The sequence below is a fragment of the Ahaetulla prasina genome, chromosome 1, assembly GCF_028640845.1.
Source record: "Ahaetulla prasina isolate Xishuangbanna chromosome 1, ASM2864084v1, whole genome shotgun sequence".
Lineage (NCBI taxonomy): Eukaryota > Metazoa > Chordata > Lepidosauria > Squamata > Colubridae > Ahaetulla > Ahaetulla prasina.
In genome coordinates, this window is record NC_080539.1 from 240,872,680 (window position 1) to 240,888,161 (window position 15,482).

At 44.7% G+C, this 15,482-nt stretch overlaps 1 protein-coding gene across 2 annotated transcripts in view; it reads left to right on the plus strand.

Moving 5' to 3' along the window:
• ACTR3 (actin related protein 3) overlaps window positions 1–15,482 on the plus strand; it is a 49,907-nt gene that overhangs the window by 14,352 nt on the left and 20,073 nt on the right. Inside the window, exon 2 of one of the 2 annotated variants that reach the window (XM_058194374.1) lies at window positions 3,607–3,662. In XM_058194374.1, coding sequence (XP_058050357.1) covers window positions 3,607–3,662 — 56 coding nt within the window. Of the gene's footprint in view, window positions 1–3,606; window positions 3,663–12,115; window positions 12,172–15,482 lie in introns of both variants that reach the window. The other variant, XM_058194365.1, reaches the window with a different exon arrangement.

Here is a 15,482-nt window from a genome sequence, read left to right on the forward strand (position 1 = left end):
TATTCAGATCCAACATACATACACTTCATTGAATGCCAGATGGTGAGAGCAAATTGTATTCTGAAAAATAACAAGTAGAAAGGCATTTCAAAAATCTCCATGAAAATCTCCTACTTTTAATTAGGGAATATGGCCCATATGAGAACAAAGAGCAATCAATGGTGCAGCTATTGCAAAGGGAAAATATGTGATATTTACACAGCAAGGAGAAAGTTGATTCAGAGAACAAAGACAGAGGACAGATGAACTGTTGAATACATATGAATGGGCAACAAAGCTAGAGCGAGAGATAGATTTGTTAGGTTGTGCAATAATAAATGTGACAGAATCCATGTAATGGCTAGTATACAGTAGTGGTTAAAATTGTGGAAACCTTTTGGGAAAATGTATTTTTGAGGTTTGGTGGCTAATAACACCACTTTTTTGGAGTAGTACCATAAAATTATATATCAATGGAAAGATAATTTAACCAGTAATGGAATGCAACAACATTTGTTCAATTATCTGTATTCCATGAAAAGATATAACCAAATAACCAGAAAAAGGAAGCACAACTTGCTTAGGTTGATACCAGGTAGCTTTTCTTCATCTGATTATAGCCAATGAGTATGAGTGTTTAGAGAGCCAATCACGTGTCATCTTGTTTTGGCAATGAGCCAATCAGATCACAGTAGGATTCAGTTATTGATGTCATGTATTGAAGCTGAGAGGAGGACATTTGTCAGTGTGTTATGTGATCACTATCAAATTGGTTGGGGTTTTTTGTGTTCTTTCATTTAGTGAGCTTGTAAAACGTAATAAAATTAAAGTAATAGTGCAAAGAGTTGACTGGTCACCCAGAAAGCGATGTAAAATAGTATTATTAAGTGAACAAGGCTAAAGAAATTAGAAGAAAAATTGGTGGAAATATGGCATTTCTAAGTTTTTGAAGAGGTATAAGGAGACTCAGCCACTACAAAACCACACTGGTAAAGGCAGAAGAAGGTGCACAACAGCAAGTGATGATAGAAGAATTAAGAGATTGTGCCTACATGACAGAAAAAAAATATCATCTGGGTGTATACAAGATGAAATGGCACAATGCAAATGTAAAGTTGAGTGCAAGGACTGTTCGGTGCAGACTGTAGGAATTTGGCCTAAAATCTAGAATTCCATGAAAAAAGCCATTTTTATCTCTCAAAGGTTGAAAAGCATTATATTCTTGATTAAATTACCTTTCTATTGATATATAATTTTATGATATACTCCCCCCCCCCCAAAAAAAGTGGTGTTATTAGCCATAAAACCTCAAAAATACACTTTTTCCAAAAGGTTTCTACAATTTTGGCCACTACTATAATAAGGTACATTGCTTATGGACACATGTTGAGAATTTTTGGCTTTATAACTAACACTGTTAAATATCAAGCAATCCTGGAAACAGTTATTTAAATTTCCAGCCTCTCTCAGCAAAATATGGTATTTGTTTATTGCATTTATATCCTAACTTTTCTTTGGGAATTCAAGGCACAAAGATAGCTTCTCTCATTTTATCACTACACCAAGAACCCTGTGAGGAAAGTTGAGTTAAGCAATTGACCCATATTTATTTCACAAACTCCATAGTTAAATGGGAAGTTTCATTCGAATGGCATTTAATAATGACAGAAGACGATGAGGCTATAACTGAAACATTTGATTTCAGTATTGGAATAATGATTCCTCTATTTCTTAGGGGGATAAGATACTCTTCTCGAGACACATTTATTTATTTGCAGAACTTACAGGTAATCCTCAACTTACGAACACAACCTGGACACAAGTACTGTCACTATGAGATGAGGTTGTTAAGTGAGTCACACATAATTTTACGACTTTTTTACTGCGATTAAGTGAACCATAAGGTTTTTAAGTGAATTTGGCTTTCCCCCATTGACTTCATTAGTTTGAAGCCCCTGGAAAGGTCAGAAATGGCAATAAGTGACACCCCCCCCCAGTGTGTTGCAATCAAAAATATTGATCATGTGACTGTGGGGACGCTCCACAGTCATAAATGCAGGGATAATTCATAAGTCAGTTTTTAGCACTGTTGTAATTTCAAATGGTCACTTAAAAAACTCCCTGTATGTGGTTGCCTATTTCATATGATATGTCATATTTCATATGACTTACAATAATTCATAAGGGAGTGGTTTTAATTATAGGCAGTCCTCAACTTAGAACAGTTCATTTAGTAACCATTCAAAGTTACAACATTACTGAAAAAAATGACTTGTGACCATTTTTCACACTTAAGACCGCTGCAGCATCCGAATGTTTACATGATCAAAATTCAGGTGCTTGGCAACTGGTTCATATTTATGATGGCTGTAGGTCCTAAGTCATGTGATCAACTTTTGCAACCTTTTGACAAGCAAAGTCAATATGGAAGACAGATTCATTTTAACAATCATATTACAAACTTAACAAATGCAATTTTATTTATTATTTAATTTAATTTATTTGATTCACTTAACATCTGTAGCAAGAAAAGATGTGAAATGAGGTGAAATCACTTGACAGATGTTTCAGTTAGCAACATAACTTTGGGGTTCAATTGAGGTCTACCTGTATATGGCCCATCAGACTAGTCTATTCTAAATGGAAAAACCTTTTTAAAACTTGATTTTAGTTGGCAGTGAAGCTTTAAACATGGCTGAGTGGGTGTGCCTTATTACTTCTGTATCTGGCAGCCACATTTCACAAGGAGTTCTTTAACAGCTGCAGTCAGTGTCAGTTCTGTAAGGCAGCTTAGCAACCATAGTTATCCTGGTTCTCTAATTCTAATCAATAAGGTATACAACAGCAAAATAGTTCCAATGATTATATAAAGTCAGAAACGTAAGGGATATATAAATATTCCTCTATTGGAACAAATATAGCCCAAATCCAAATCTAAGAAAAGTTTCAAAGAAAGGGTTTTGCTGACCAAGATGATATCACATCTGTAACAAATTAACCTCCCAGATAGAAAAGTATTTAATAACTTTTTAGACCAGCTGTTCACTAGAGCACATTTTATCAACTAGATTCTATGATAAGATATGGAAGATTCCATAGAGTTCTGTTTAAAGAAAGACTATGAATGGGGCACTAGCTGTTAAGACATACCTTGCTTGGATGCAAACTGAATAAACCTGCATATCCCTAGCAATATAGCATTTTTATACCAAAGACCATTTTGAACAGAATAGACTATTTAGAAGAGATTGGGATTGACTGGAAGGGTGACAGTTTATTATGAATATGCCCTACTATTTTCTCTTGTTTTTACATATTTTTTTTATGGTCAGATCAGTACAAGGTGTTCAGTATATCTTAACATTGTCACTTGGAACAAAAATATTACCTTGTGCTGCCTGATTTCACAGTTCTTACGGGCCTTGTTTTGACAGATATATAGTTGGCATCAGCGCTACCTTTTCAGTGCAGTCCTGAAAGATTTAGGTTAATGACTCTCAGTGAGGAAACTGTGTCTCTGATTAATATTTTTGTACATCAATATTTGATTATTGATTTTGATTTGTAAATACTGCAGTTTTGGTGATCACTTTTAAAGTAGCTTGTTTATATTGCTTTGTCTTACAGATATACCAAACTGGGATATGCTGGTAATACAGAGCCACAGTTCATCATTCCTTCATGTAAGTGTTCTGGGCTACACTGTTGTGGTTTTAAAGGATGTAACTGCATTTGTCACTTAATTTAGCTCACAGTTTTAAAAATATTCATACTTTTGAAATTCCATTTAAATGAGGTTTTATACTGTATATGATAGATTTTTTTGAAACTCTTTAAATGTGTTTTCAGATTACTAGATACACTTAGAATTTACATAATGTATGAATTTTTAAGGAGGCAATCATATTTCACCAATGAACTTTTTGATCATTGTATTATTTGGTTAATGGAAAATTCTGAAAAAATATGTAACGGCATTAGTATTGAATTCATTTGGGCCCCCTTATGCTATTTTATCAAGCTATGTCTTTTAGCTAAAGTTATTCTGATTAGGATATAGAACAAAATTAACTATCTGTTGGAAATTTTTATCCTTTCTGGTAGTTTGGCACTGGTTGAATAATTAGTTGAGTCTTGCTGGAGCAGGACAATTCATTTCACTGACTAATAAATAGAAGCAGGTGCAATTAGAACAAAAGATGATTAAATGAAAAAGTTTTATCAATTGCCAGGAGAATTGCAATCTTGGCTCTTATACTGATCTAGGATTTTATCATTCCCCTTTCCTTTTTTTGGTGCCTGGTTATTCTGGATTAGTAAGAGCATTATTCTACTGCCCAATTAATTAAAAGTAAAAATATAGATATTAAAATCAATTTAAAACCCTCTAAATTTTAAAATCTAAAAACTAAGCCAGTCCTGCACAGATGAATAAATGTGTCTTGAGCTCATGACGGAAGGTTGAAGGTCCGGAAGTTGGCGGAGTCCTGGGGAGTTCGTTCCAGAGGCGGGAGCCCCACAGAGAAGGCCCTTCCTGGGCGTCGCCAGACGACACTGCCTAGCTGGCGGCACCCTGAGAGTCCCTCTCTGTGAGGCGCGCAGGTCGGTGAGAGGTATCTGGTGGTGCAGTAGGCGGTCCCGTAGATAACCCGGCCCTATGCCATGGGCGCTTTAAAGGTGGTCACCAAAACCTTGAGCGCACCGAAAGCCACAGGTAGCCAGTGCAGACCGCGCAGGATAGGTGTTATCACGGGAGCCACGAGGGCTCCAACTATCACCAGCAGCCGCATTCTGGACTAACTGTAGCCTCCGGATGCCCTTCAAGGGAGCCCCATGTGAGGCGTTGCAGTAATCCAGGCGAGGCGTCACGAGGCGTGGTGACCGTGCATAGGGCCTCCCGGTCCAGAAAGGCGCAACTGGCGCACCAAGCGAACCTGGTAAACGCTCTCCTGGAGCGGCTGTCAAATGATCTTCTAGAGACAGCCGTTCATCCAGGAGGCGCCTAAGTTCGCACCCTCTCCGCCGGGGCCAATGACTCGCCACCGATGGTCAGCTGCGGTTAGCTGACTGCGGGACGCCGGCATCCACAGCCACTCTGTCTTGGAGGATTGAGCTTGAGCCTGTTTCTCCCCATCCAGACCCGTCGGCCTCCAGACACCGGGACAGCACTTGATGGCTTCGTTGGGGTGGTCGGTGTGGAAAATACAGCTGGGTGTCATCCGCGTACAGCTGGTACCTCACACGAACCCACTGATGATCTCACCCAGCGGCTTCATATAGATGTTGAACAGAAGGCGAGAGGATCGATCCCTCGGCACCCACAAGTGAGGCGCCTCGGGGCCGACCTCTGCCCCCTGTCAACACCGACTGCGACCGGTCAGAGATAGGAGGAGAACCACCGATAAGCGGTGCCTCCACTCCCAATCCCTCTAACCGGCGCAGCAGGATACCATAGTCGATGGTATCGAAAGCCGCTGAGAGGTCTAATAGGACCAGGGCAGAGGAACAACCCCTATCCCTGGCCCTCAGAGATCATCCTGCTTGCGACCAAAGCCGTCTCCGTGCTGTAACCGGGTCGGAAACCGGACTGGAGCAGGTCTAGATAGACAGTTTCATCCAGGTGCAAGGAAACTGATATGCCACCATACTCTCTACAACCTTCGCCGTGAGCGGGTTGGAGACCGGACGATAATTACCTAAAACAGCGGGTCAGGAAGGCTTCTTGAGGAGGGCCTCACCACCGCCTCTTTCAAGGCGGCGGAAGACACCCTCCACCAAAGAAGCGCTCGTAATCGCCTGGAGCCAGCCTCGTGTCACCTCCTGCGTGGCCAGCACCAACCAGGAGGGCACGGGTCCAGTAAACACGTGGTGGCATTCAGCCTCCCCAACAACCTGTCCATGTCCTCGGGGCGACAGGGTCAAACTCATCCCATAAATGTCACCAAGACCACCTCAGCCGTCTCACCCGTATCACGCAATCTTGGTCCAAACCATCCCGAAGCTGAGCGATTTTATCGTATAGATAACCGTTAAACTCCTCAGCACGTCCCTGCGGGTCATCCGCTCCCCTGGTGTAGGAGGAGGCGGGTCACCCAAACAGGGCGGCTGGGCGATTATCTGCCGATGCAATGAGGGAGGAGGCGTACGCCTCGCCTCCTCATTGCCACTAGGTAAGCCCTAGTATAGGACTTCACTAGTGTCCGATCAGCTTCTGAGCGGCTAGACCTCCAGGAACTCTCTGGCGTCTTCTCCGGCGCTTCATCCCTCTCAGCTCCTCAGAGAACCAAGGGCGGTTGGGACCTGCGCCGGGTCAGAGGCGCAAAGGCACGACCGGTCTAAGGCCCCGCGGCCCGTTCCCAGGCCGCAACAAGTTCCTCAGCTGAGCCGTGAGCCAGACCCTCAGGAAATGGCCCAAGCTCCGTCCGGAACCCCTCCGGGTCCATCAGGCACCTGGGGCGGAACCAACGTGTCGGCTCCGTCTCCCTGCGTGGTGAATGGCGGTCAGAAAGTCCAGGCGAAGAAGAGTGATCTGACCATGACAAAGGTTCAATGACTATTTCCTTTAAGTCCAGATCTCTCAACCACTGACCAGAGACAAAAATCAGGTCAGGGTGCCACCCCAATGTGAGTAGGGCCATCAATTACTTGGGTCAGGTCCAAGGCCGTCATGGAAGCCATGAACTCCCGAGCTGCCGTCGATGGCAGGCGGACGATGGCAGTTAAAGTCCCCATGACTAAAAGTCTGGGGTCTCAACTACCACCCAGCCAGCACCTCCAGGAGCTCGGGCAGGGCAGCTGTCACGCAGCAAGGAGCCAGGTACGTGATCAGCAAACCCATCTGGCACCTATGGCCCCATCTCACAAAGAGGGATTCGCACCCGGCAATCTGAGGTACAGTGGTCTCCCTCGGCTCTAGACTTTCTCTAATCACAACCGCCACCCCCCCACCCCTACCCTAGGTAAGCCCTAGTATAGACTATTTAGAAGAGATTGGGATTGACTGGAAGGGTGACAGTTTATTATGTTTATTATTTATTTATTTTATTTTATTTATTTTATTTAATTTTTATACCGCCCTTCTCCCGAAGGACTCAGGGCGGTGTACAGGCAAAAGTAAAAACAACACAATATACAAATTAAAATACCTTTTAAAAACTTATTAAATTAGCCTGAAATTAAAATTTTCCATACTAAAAACCCCATTTAAAATTAATAAAATTTCCCTTAAAACTAATTTAAGCCAGCCCCGCGCGAATAAAAAGATGTGTTTTTAGTTCGCGACGAAATGTCCGGAGGTCAGGTATTTGACGTAAACCCGGGGGAAGCTCATTCCAGAGTGTGGGTGCCCCCACAGAGAAGGCCCTTCCCCTGGGGGCCGCCAGCCGGCATTGTTTGGCGGACGGCACCCTGAGAAGTCCCTCTCTATGGGAGCGTACGGGTCGGTGGGAGGCATGTGGTAGCAGCAGGCGGTCCCGTAAGTACCCAGGTCCTAAGCCATGGAGCGCTTTAAAGGTCATTACCAACACCTTAAAGTGCACTCGGAAAGCCACAGGCAGCCAGTGCAGCCTGCGCAGGATCGGTGTTACATGGGAGCTACGTGTAGCTCCCTCTATAACCCAGCAGCTGCATTCTGGACTAACTGAAGCCTCCGGCGCACTTCAAGGAGCCCATGTGAGAGCATTACAGTAATCCAAGCGAGAGGTAACGGCGCATGAGTGACCGTGCATAAGGCATCCCGATCAAGGAAGGCGCAACTGCGAACCAGGCGAACCTGGTGGAAGGCCCCCTGGAGGCGGCCGTCAAATGATCTTCAAGCGACAGCCGATCGTCCAGGAGGACACCTAAGTTCGCACCCTATCCTTTGGGGCCAATAACTCGCCACCAACAGCCAGCGCGGCTGCAGCTGACTGAATCGGGTGCCGGCATCCACAGCCACTCCGTCTTGGAGGATTAAGCTTGAGCCTGTTTCTCCCCATCCAGACCCGTCGGCTTCCAAACACCGGGACAGCACTTCAACAACTTCATTGGGGTGGTCCGGGGTGGAAAAATACAGCTGAGTGTCATCAGCGTACTGCTGGTATCTCACCCGAAACCACTGATGATCTCACCCAGCGGTTTCATGTAGATGTTGAACAGAAGGCGAGAGAATCGACCCCTGAGGACCCCACAAGTGAGGCCCTCGCGGTGACCTCTGCCCCCTGTCAACACCGTCTGCGACCGGTCAGAGATAGGAGGAGAACCACCGATATCGGTGCCTCCACTCCCAATCCCCAACCGGCGCAGCAAGATACCATGGTCGATGGTATCGAGCGCTGAGAGGTCTAATAGGACCAGGGCAGAGGAATAACCCCTGTCCCGAGCCCTCCAGAGATCATCCACCAATGCGACCAAAGCTGTCTCCGTGCTGTATCCGGGTCGGAAGCCGGACTGGAGCAGGTCTAGATAGACGTCTTCATCCAGGTATTGGGGTAGCTGTCGCGCCACGGCACTCTCTACAACCTTCGCAACAAAGCGAAGGTTGGAGACTGGACGATAATTACCCAAAACAGCTGGGTCCAGGGAGGGCTTCTTAAGGAGGGGTCTCACCACCGCCTCTTTCAAGGCGGCAGGGAAAACCCCTTCCAACAAAGAAGCGTTGATAATCCTCTGGAGCCAGCCTCGTGTCACCTCCTGAGTGGCCAGTACCACCCCGGGAAGGGACGGGTCCAGTAAACATGTCGTGCCGTGAAGCCTCCCCAACAACCTGTCCACGTCCTCGGGAGCCACAGGGTCGAACTCATCCCAAATGGACTCAACAAGACGTGCCTCCTCTCCCTCGCTTGGATCATCCCAAATTCGATCCAGACCGTCCCTCAGCTGAGCGATTTTATCGTATAGATAACCGCTAAACTCCTCGGCTCGTCCCTGCAAAGGGTCATCCCGCACCTCCTGATGTAGGAGAGAGCGGGTGACTCGAAACAGGGCGGCCAGGCGGTTATCTGCCGGCGCAATGAGGGTGGGCGTGGAACGCCTCGCTTCCCTCATTGCCACTAGGTAGGTCCTAGAATAGGACCTAACTAGTGTCCGATCAGTTCGGGCGACTGGACCTCCAGGTGCTCTCCAGGCGTCTTCTCCGGCGTTTCATCTCCCTCAGCCCCTCGGAGAACCACGGGGCGGTCGAGATCTCGCGGGTCAGAGGCCGCAGAGGCGCGACACGGTCCAAGGCCCCGGCCGCGGCCTGTTCCCATGCCGCGACCAGTTCCTCAGTCGTGCCGTGGGCCAGATCCTCAGGGAATGGCCCAAGCTCCGTCAGGAACCTCTCAGGGTCCATCAGGCGCCTGGGGCGGAACCACCGTATAGGTTCCGTCTCCCTGCGGTGGTGAATGGCGGTTCGGAAGTCTAGGCGAAGGAGGAAATGATCCGACCATGACATTGGTTCCGTTACTAAATCATCTAATACCAGATCATTTAACCACTGTCCAGAGATATAAAGCAGATCCAGTGTGCCTCCCCCCGTGTGCGTAGGGCCATCATTTACTCGAATCAAGTCCAAGGCCGTCATGGAAGCCAAGAACTCCCGAGCTGCCGTCGATGACGAGCCAGCTGATGGCAGGTTGAAATCCCCCATGACAATAAGTCTGGGGGACTCGACCGCCACAGCAGCAAGTACCTCCAACAGCTCAGGCAGGGCTGTGGTCACGCAGCAAGGAGCCAGGTACGCGATCACCAAGCCCAACTGATTCCTATAGCCCCACCGCACATAAAGGGATTCACAACCGGCAATCTGAGGAATAGTGGCCTCCCTCGGCTCTAGATCCTCCTTGATAACAACCGCCACCCCCCCACCCCTACCTTGGACCCTCGGCTGATGAAATGCTCGGAAACCTGGAGGGCACATCTCAACCAGGGGGACCCCTCCCTCTGGGCCCAACCAGGTTTCCGTAATGCCCATAAGGTCCGCGGACTCCCCCTGAATAAGGTCGCAAATCAGAGGAGCCTTATTAACCACGGACCGGGCATTACATAACATCAGCCGAAGATCCAAGCTCTGAGGATCACGACCACCCGAGGAACGGGTAGGGACAGAGGGGCCGGAGCACGCGATCGCTTTCAAACATCGAACGCGTGCTCCCATAACTCGGTACGGCCCCTCCCCCCCGCCATATCTGCCTCTCCCCCTTACCGTACAGATCGAACATCCCTCTAAACCTGGAACGTCCTCCCCCCCTGCCTCCGGACAAGATGGAATAGTGTCGCGAACTAGCACAGGGGCTGGATCCCTCCCCGACGGGTTTTCCCCCCCACCCGTCGAATCCCTCCCCCCCCTTAAAAAACCCTTATTTAAAAAACGGTTTAAAAAACCCCACAGATTCTTCTTCCTCGCATGCCACCTCTCCGGGTCCCAAGACCCTCGTTAAGGCCGCCATCGATAACCCGGAGGCCATTCCTGCGGCGGGGAACCTCGCAGTCGGAAGAGGTCAGCGGACGAATATTTCATGCTAAAAAGATTAAATAACAGTGGGGGGAAAAAAAGGTGTTCCCTAGCCACTTGATGTTATCGTAGCCTATGGACAAAATCAGGACAGTCACAAACCAGGGCCAAATGCCCGGTAAGGGTAATAAATAAGATGGAAGTTTGGCTGATGGATTCCGCCATTCAATACTGCCCATAATGGATACAGCAAAAGTTTTTGCCCACTGGTGCCGCCCATAATCAAGTCCAAGGCCGTCCACAATTGATGCCATCAATAAATAAATAAATACCGGGGACAGGAAAAAAAGTTTTCAGCCGCAGATGTCAAATGATGGTATATATAAAAGTCAGCTAAAGATCTAAAATCCAAAATGTCCAAGCTACCTGTGTCCAATGTCTGTGGTGCCGCTGAAAATAGTCCAGCAAAACAATCCAGCCGCAAGCCGCTGATGATAAATGCGGCCATAACGCAGCCAGACAGTCCCAGATGTTGCCAAAGGAACCAACAGATGGATGGAATCGTAGAAACCATGCTGCTGAGCCATGCCACTGAAGGATAGAGTGGCAGAACATCCAGCCGCCGATGGACATATGCGGCCGGCAGCAGCAAACCACGATCCAGCCCGGCCATTCCTAGCGAGCGCCGCTCCGCGCCCCTCAGAATGGCGGCGCCATCTACCGACTGCCGCTGATGGTATCAGTGCCGCTGCTGCTGGTATCAAGCCGCTGCTGGTATCAAGCCGCTGCTGGTATCAAGCCGCTGCTGGTATCCAAGCCGCTGATGGTATCACTGCCGCTGGCCAGCCTACCACACCCCAACTGGTCGCTGATGTCCGGCGACCGCTTCACCAACCGACGCGTTTCCGCAGGCCCGTTTCTGCGGCCGCCCAGCCAAAATGGCCGCGGCAACCGTCCACCGCTCGCCCGCCTCTCAGCCCGTTCCGGCGGCGGTCTAACAAGACCCGAAGATCTCATTTCGGCTGCCGGAAAGATGTCCTGTGGGGCGGCGGGCCCAGATAGCTCAAAGACACCCCCGAGACATCGCGGCTAGGAAAAAACGCCAGCCCACCGCCTGCATGACTCTCAGAGCGCCGCCAAAATGGCCGCCGGCAACCGTCCACCGCTCGCCCGCCTCTCCAGCCCCGTTCCCGGCAGCCGAGGGTCTAACAAGACCCGAAGATCTCATTTCGGCTGCCGGAAAGATGTCCTGTGGGGCGGCGGGCCCAGATAGCTCAAAGACACCCCCGAGACATCGCGGCTAGGAAAAACGCCAACCCACCGCCTGCATGACTCTCAGAGCGCCGCCATTTCCGCGCATGCGTAGATTAGCATATTATGAATATGCCCTACTATTTTCTCTTGTTTTTACATATTTTTTTTATGGTCAGATCAGTACAAGGTGTTCAGTATATCTTAGCATTGTCACTTGGAACAAAAATATTACCTTGTGCTGCCTGATTTCACAGTTCTTACGGGCCTTGTTTTGACAGATATATAGTTGGCATCAGCGCTACCTTTTCAGTGCAGTCCTGAAAGATTTAGGTTAATGACTCTCAGTGAGGAAACTGTGTCTCTGATTAATATTTTTGTACATCAGTATTTGATTATTGATTTTGATTTGTAAATACTGCAGTTTTGGTGATCACTTTTAAAGTAGCTTGTTTATGTTGCTTTGTCTTACAGATATACCAAACTGGGATATGCTGGTAATACAGAGCCACAGTTCATCATTCCTTCATGTAAGTGTTCTGGGCTACACTGTTGTGGTTTTAAAGGATGTAACTGCATTTGTCACTTAATTTAGCTCACAGTTTTAAAAATATTCATACTTTTGAAATTCCATTTAAATGAGGTTTTATACTGTATATGATAGATTTTTTTTGAAACTCTTTAAATGTGTTTTCAGATTACTAGATACACTTAGAATTTACATAATGTATGAATTTATAAGGAGGCAATCATATTTCACCAATGAACTTTTTGATCATTGTATTATTTGGTTAATGGAAAATTCTGAAAAAATATGTAACGGCATTAGTATTGAATTCATTTGGGCCCCCTTATGCTATTTTATCAAGCTATGTCTTTTAGCTAAAGTTATTCTGATTAGGATATAGAACAAAATTAACTATCTGTTGGAAATTTTTATCCTTTCTGGTAGTTTGGCACTGGTTGAATAATTAGTTGAGTCTTGCTGGAGCAGGACAATTCATTTCACTGACTAATAAATAGAAGCAGGTGCAATTAGAACAAAAGATGATTAAATGAAAAAGTTTTATCAATTGCCAGGAGAATTGCAATCTTGGCTCTTATACTGATCTAGGATTTTATCATTCCCTTTCCTTTTTTTGGTGCCTGGTTATTCTGGATTAGTAAGAGCATTATTCTACTGTGGGAACCAGCTGGTATTAAATTGCTGCTTTGGTTTGCCTTGTCTGCGTAGCAGTTTATCTTTGGAAGCCTTTCCTGGTTTTTCCTTTCTAAATGCCATGTGAAATTTGGATGTATTCTGGGGAGAACTGCTAAGAAACATTAACAATAAATACTCTGGAGGTGCTCTCTTTTCTTTCTTTCCAGGGAAGAACAGATTATATCTACCTGTTGCACTACTATTCTAAAGAGGTGTGACATCAGTTGATGAAATTAAATGTGGGGATTTTTTTGGTCCTTGAAGACAGATTCAGAAATAATTACCGTATATACTCGAATATAAGCCGATCCGAGTATAAGCCGAGGTCCCCAATTTTACCCCAAAAAACTGGGGTAAACTGGGGACTCGAGTATAAGCCGAGGGAGGGAAATGAGGCAGTTACCGGTCAGGAAAGCCTCCTCCTCAGCCGAGAAGGCTGGCGGCTTCCCCGCCCCGCCCTCTCACTGCACCGGCAGGGCTTCCCCGCGCTAATGCAAAAGCCCGCCAAGTTTGCGCCATCCGGTATAATGTGAAAAAAAGAAGAAAAAAAAAACTCGAGTATAAGCCGTATATACTCAAGTATAAGCCGAGGGGACGTTTTTCAGCACAAAAAACGTGCTGAAAAACTCGGCTTATACTCGAGTATATACGGTATACTAATTACCATTGCTTATTTCATTCTCTCATTCAGAATACAACTAATCAACATCTTGCTCCTTCAGCATTCTCAGATTGTCAATGAAATGATAATTTCTTTCCGTGCTCATGTGGCATTTCTTATTCAACATTTCCTTAATTTTCCCTATGAATACACTACTAATATATTACTATGAGCTTAAAGAGATACCATTCTATGTAGTTTATCATACAGTTTAATTTAACCTATCCCCGGTTATTAAACATGTCAAAATAAATTACAAAAAACACAGTGAACAAACATATGAGAAGCAAGAGAAGGGGCTATGTCATGCCATTGTTAGATGGATAAATAATATTTTCTTTGATAGCAATAGCAATATGACTTAGACTTATATACCGCTTCACAGTGCTTTACAGCCCTTTCTTAGTGGTTTACAGAGTTAGCAATATTGTCCCCAACAATTTGGCTCCTCATTTTACCTCATTTTATTGGAAGGATGGGTCAGCCTTGAGCCTGGTGAGATTCAAACTGCCAAATAGCAGGCAACCGGCAGTCACAGAAATAGCATCCACTACTTGCACTCTAACCACTGTGCCACCATTGCTCATGATGATGAGTTGATGGTGAGTTGAAGTAGTTAAATGCTGAAAGAAGTCAGAATGTGGCCACTGGTGAATAAGAGAGAAGAAACAGTATGCTGAAGTTTACAGGGGTTCAAAATATTAAGTTGAACATAGACGATCCCAAAATAAATCAGAAAATAAAAGTAGAAGAAAAATAAAGTAAGAATTGAACAGGATCAGTGCTATCACAAACTGCAGGATGTTTGAAAATGAGAACTGGAGTGATTATGGATAATGTCTTTGCCTGGTTGAACCCCTTAACAAGCTCTTATATTGTTCTAGATTTATTTTATTTTGATTTGTTTTATTATTTTATTTTAAACATTTATATAGCCATCCATCTTATATCTGAAATGATGAAAAAGCATATTTGACCTAAAAATGTCGTTATGGGATAAGGATTCTTGCAATATTTTGTGGCAGAGCCTACAGTGTCTAGAGAGTCATTTATTGTGATGCTTTAATTTGAATATTTGAAGTGGGCAGAGGGTTTTGTTCCATGGCCGTTCTGTCTCATGTCATTTATCATAAGTGTCTTAAGTAATGCCTTGCATACATAGCACAGCAAATGGCAAACTCAAATCCATGTTTACTCATTTTATTAAATCTAAACATGTTTGGACTTAATTGATATGGGATTTCAAGGGTTCTTCCCCTTACAATAACTGGGATATTGGAAAAAATAAACTGGAAAAAGGCAGTAACAAATCACTTCCATATTGCTTGTGAGTCTGTATGACTATCTTTATGCAATCATCAGATAAAGCTGCATTTGAGAGAGATTCTATTTTTTAACCTTACAAAAAAGATACATATTTTACTGCAGAAACAACACATTAGTTAACAATAAATTTAAAAGTTTCTAGAATATTTTTTGGAAAATCTATGTTATAGCCTGTTTTCTTTGCTATTGTCATATTTTCAATCATTTTTCCTTAATATGTGACATTTCAATGAGATTGAAAATGCTAATTTATTTTTATTCACCACACTGACCATTTATAGATTGTAAAGTCATCAACAATGTATGTAGTCTTTTGTATATTTTACTTATTTTAGTAAGCTTCCTTTACATTTTTACTAATTATCTTTAAGAGGTTGGAGTACTGACTTAATCATTAAAAGCACTTAAAATATATTTGTTTTAGGCTTTTTAAAATTCTCATGCAGCATAAATCCAAGGCTGTCATTTTATATTGCAGGAATAACTCCTGTCTTTAAATACCATGGTAACCTTTTTTTTTAATTATTCAGATATAATTTTCAGTTCATAGTGTCAGATGTTTTTTTGCTTTTTTCAGTGCTATTTTTCTTTTTTTAATATTTTAACTAGCCAAAGAACTTGCATGATTTAGCAGCCAAATTTTATATTTTATA